This window comes from Emiliania huxleyi (assembly GCF_000372725.1).
Source record: "Emiliania huxleyi CCMP1516 unplaced genomic scaffold EMIHUscaffold_444, whole genome shotgun sequence".
NCBI classification, from domain to species: Eukaryota; Haptophyta; order Isochrysidales; family Noelaerhabdaceae; genus Emiliania; species Emiliania huxleyi.
Window position 1 is genome coordinate 54,777 of NW_005198658.1, and position 1,256 is coordinate 56,032.

General features: G+C 65.8%; 1 protein-coding gene across 1 annotated transcript in view; it reads left to right on the forward strand.

Moving 5' to 3' along the window:
• EMIHUDRAFT_119013 (hypothetical protein) overlaps positions 1-1,207 on the forward strand; it is a gene marked incomplete at both ends in the record, with an annotated part of 1,711 nt that extends 504 nt beyond the window's left edge. The window contains 2 exons of the mRNA XM_005768882.1: positions 250-892; positions 1,124-1,207. Of these exons, the coding sequence (XP_005768939.1) occupies positions 250-892; positions 1,124-1,207 (727 nt within the window). The remainder of the gene's footprint in view (positions 1-249; positions 893-1,123) is intronic.
• Between the last annotated feature and the right edge of the window lie 49 nt (positions 1,208-1,256).

Here is a 1,256-nt window from a genome sequence, read left to right on the forward strand (position 1 = left end):
GCAGTCACTTTGTTTCGTTGCCCTCGGTCTTCCCTCGACTGCAAGCACACTTCTCAAGCGCGGATACGAGGCGCTTCTCCTGTCGCACGGCTCAGGCCCGCCTACGATTCTAGCCTAGGCTAGCGCAATATTCCTTTCAATTCCCTCCACAACCTTCATCCTAGGCAATGAGGGCGTGGGCGGCGACAGTGAGCCACCTCGGTCGCAGCCCCCCCCGAGCCGAGGGGCCGAACCGCGGCGCCGGAGCAGGCGGCGCAGGGCGGAGCAGGCGGCGGCGGAGCAGGCGGCGCCGGAGCAGGGGCTGCAGAGCGGAGCCGAGATCGGGGGGTTGGAGGAGGCGGAGGCGGAGGAGGCTGAGGCGGAGGCGTTCGAGGCGGACCTCGAGGGCGCGCACTTTGAGGAGGCGGACCTCGAGGGCGGGATTGGGCGGTTGGAGGAGGAGGAGGCGGAGGAGGCAGCGGAGGAGGTACCAATCGTGACCGAGGCGGACGGGATGCGGCTACACCTGTCCCCCAATAGCGCCACCGGCTATTTGGGGGTCTACTTGGAGCGAGGCAAGTTTTGCGCCCAGACCAAGGTGGGTGGGCGGGGTGCGCCGCGTATCTTCCTCGGAAGCTTTGGCACCGCAGTGGAGGCGGCTGTCGCGTACGCGAGGAGAGTCGGGGAGGCCGCGGCGCCAGAGGAGCGCCAGGAGACGGAGCTGAGGAGGTGGTTCCCCGCTATCTACGAGATCGATGGAAAGTGGCGGCTATGCTTTGTTGGCAAGACGAGCAGCTCGAGCGACTGGTGGAGGACCAGTGGGTGCGTGGAGCGGCTGGGAGACAGTGCCCGCGCTTCCACGCGGTTTCGAACTGTCAACGGAACCGTCTATTTGCTCGTGGGCAAATGCGAGGTGTCGCCTTCGAGATCGACCGGCTACCTCGATCCGAATGCACTGCGCTATTTCGCGTCTGGCATACCGCCAACATGGCAGCGTTTGGTCCGGACCAACAACCGCGCACGCGGGGATGTGGACTTCTCGGCGCAACCCGCGAGCAGCAGCAGCAGGCGGCCCCTTTGCGCACACATGTTCATCACACGTAACTCTATCACACATTAAGCTCTCCTTTCCTCCTTGCCTTAGGCAGCGCGGTGGCGGCGCGCGGGCGAGCACACGGGCGGACGACGGCGAGGCAGGCGAGGGGCGCGGGCCCTCGGTTCCTGTTGAGGAAGCCGAAGGTCTGCGCCTACATCTATCGCGCTGCAGCAACACGGGG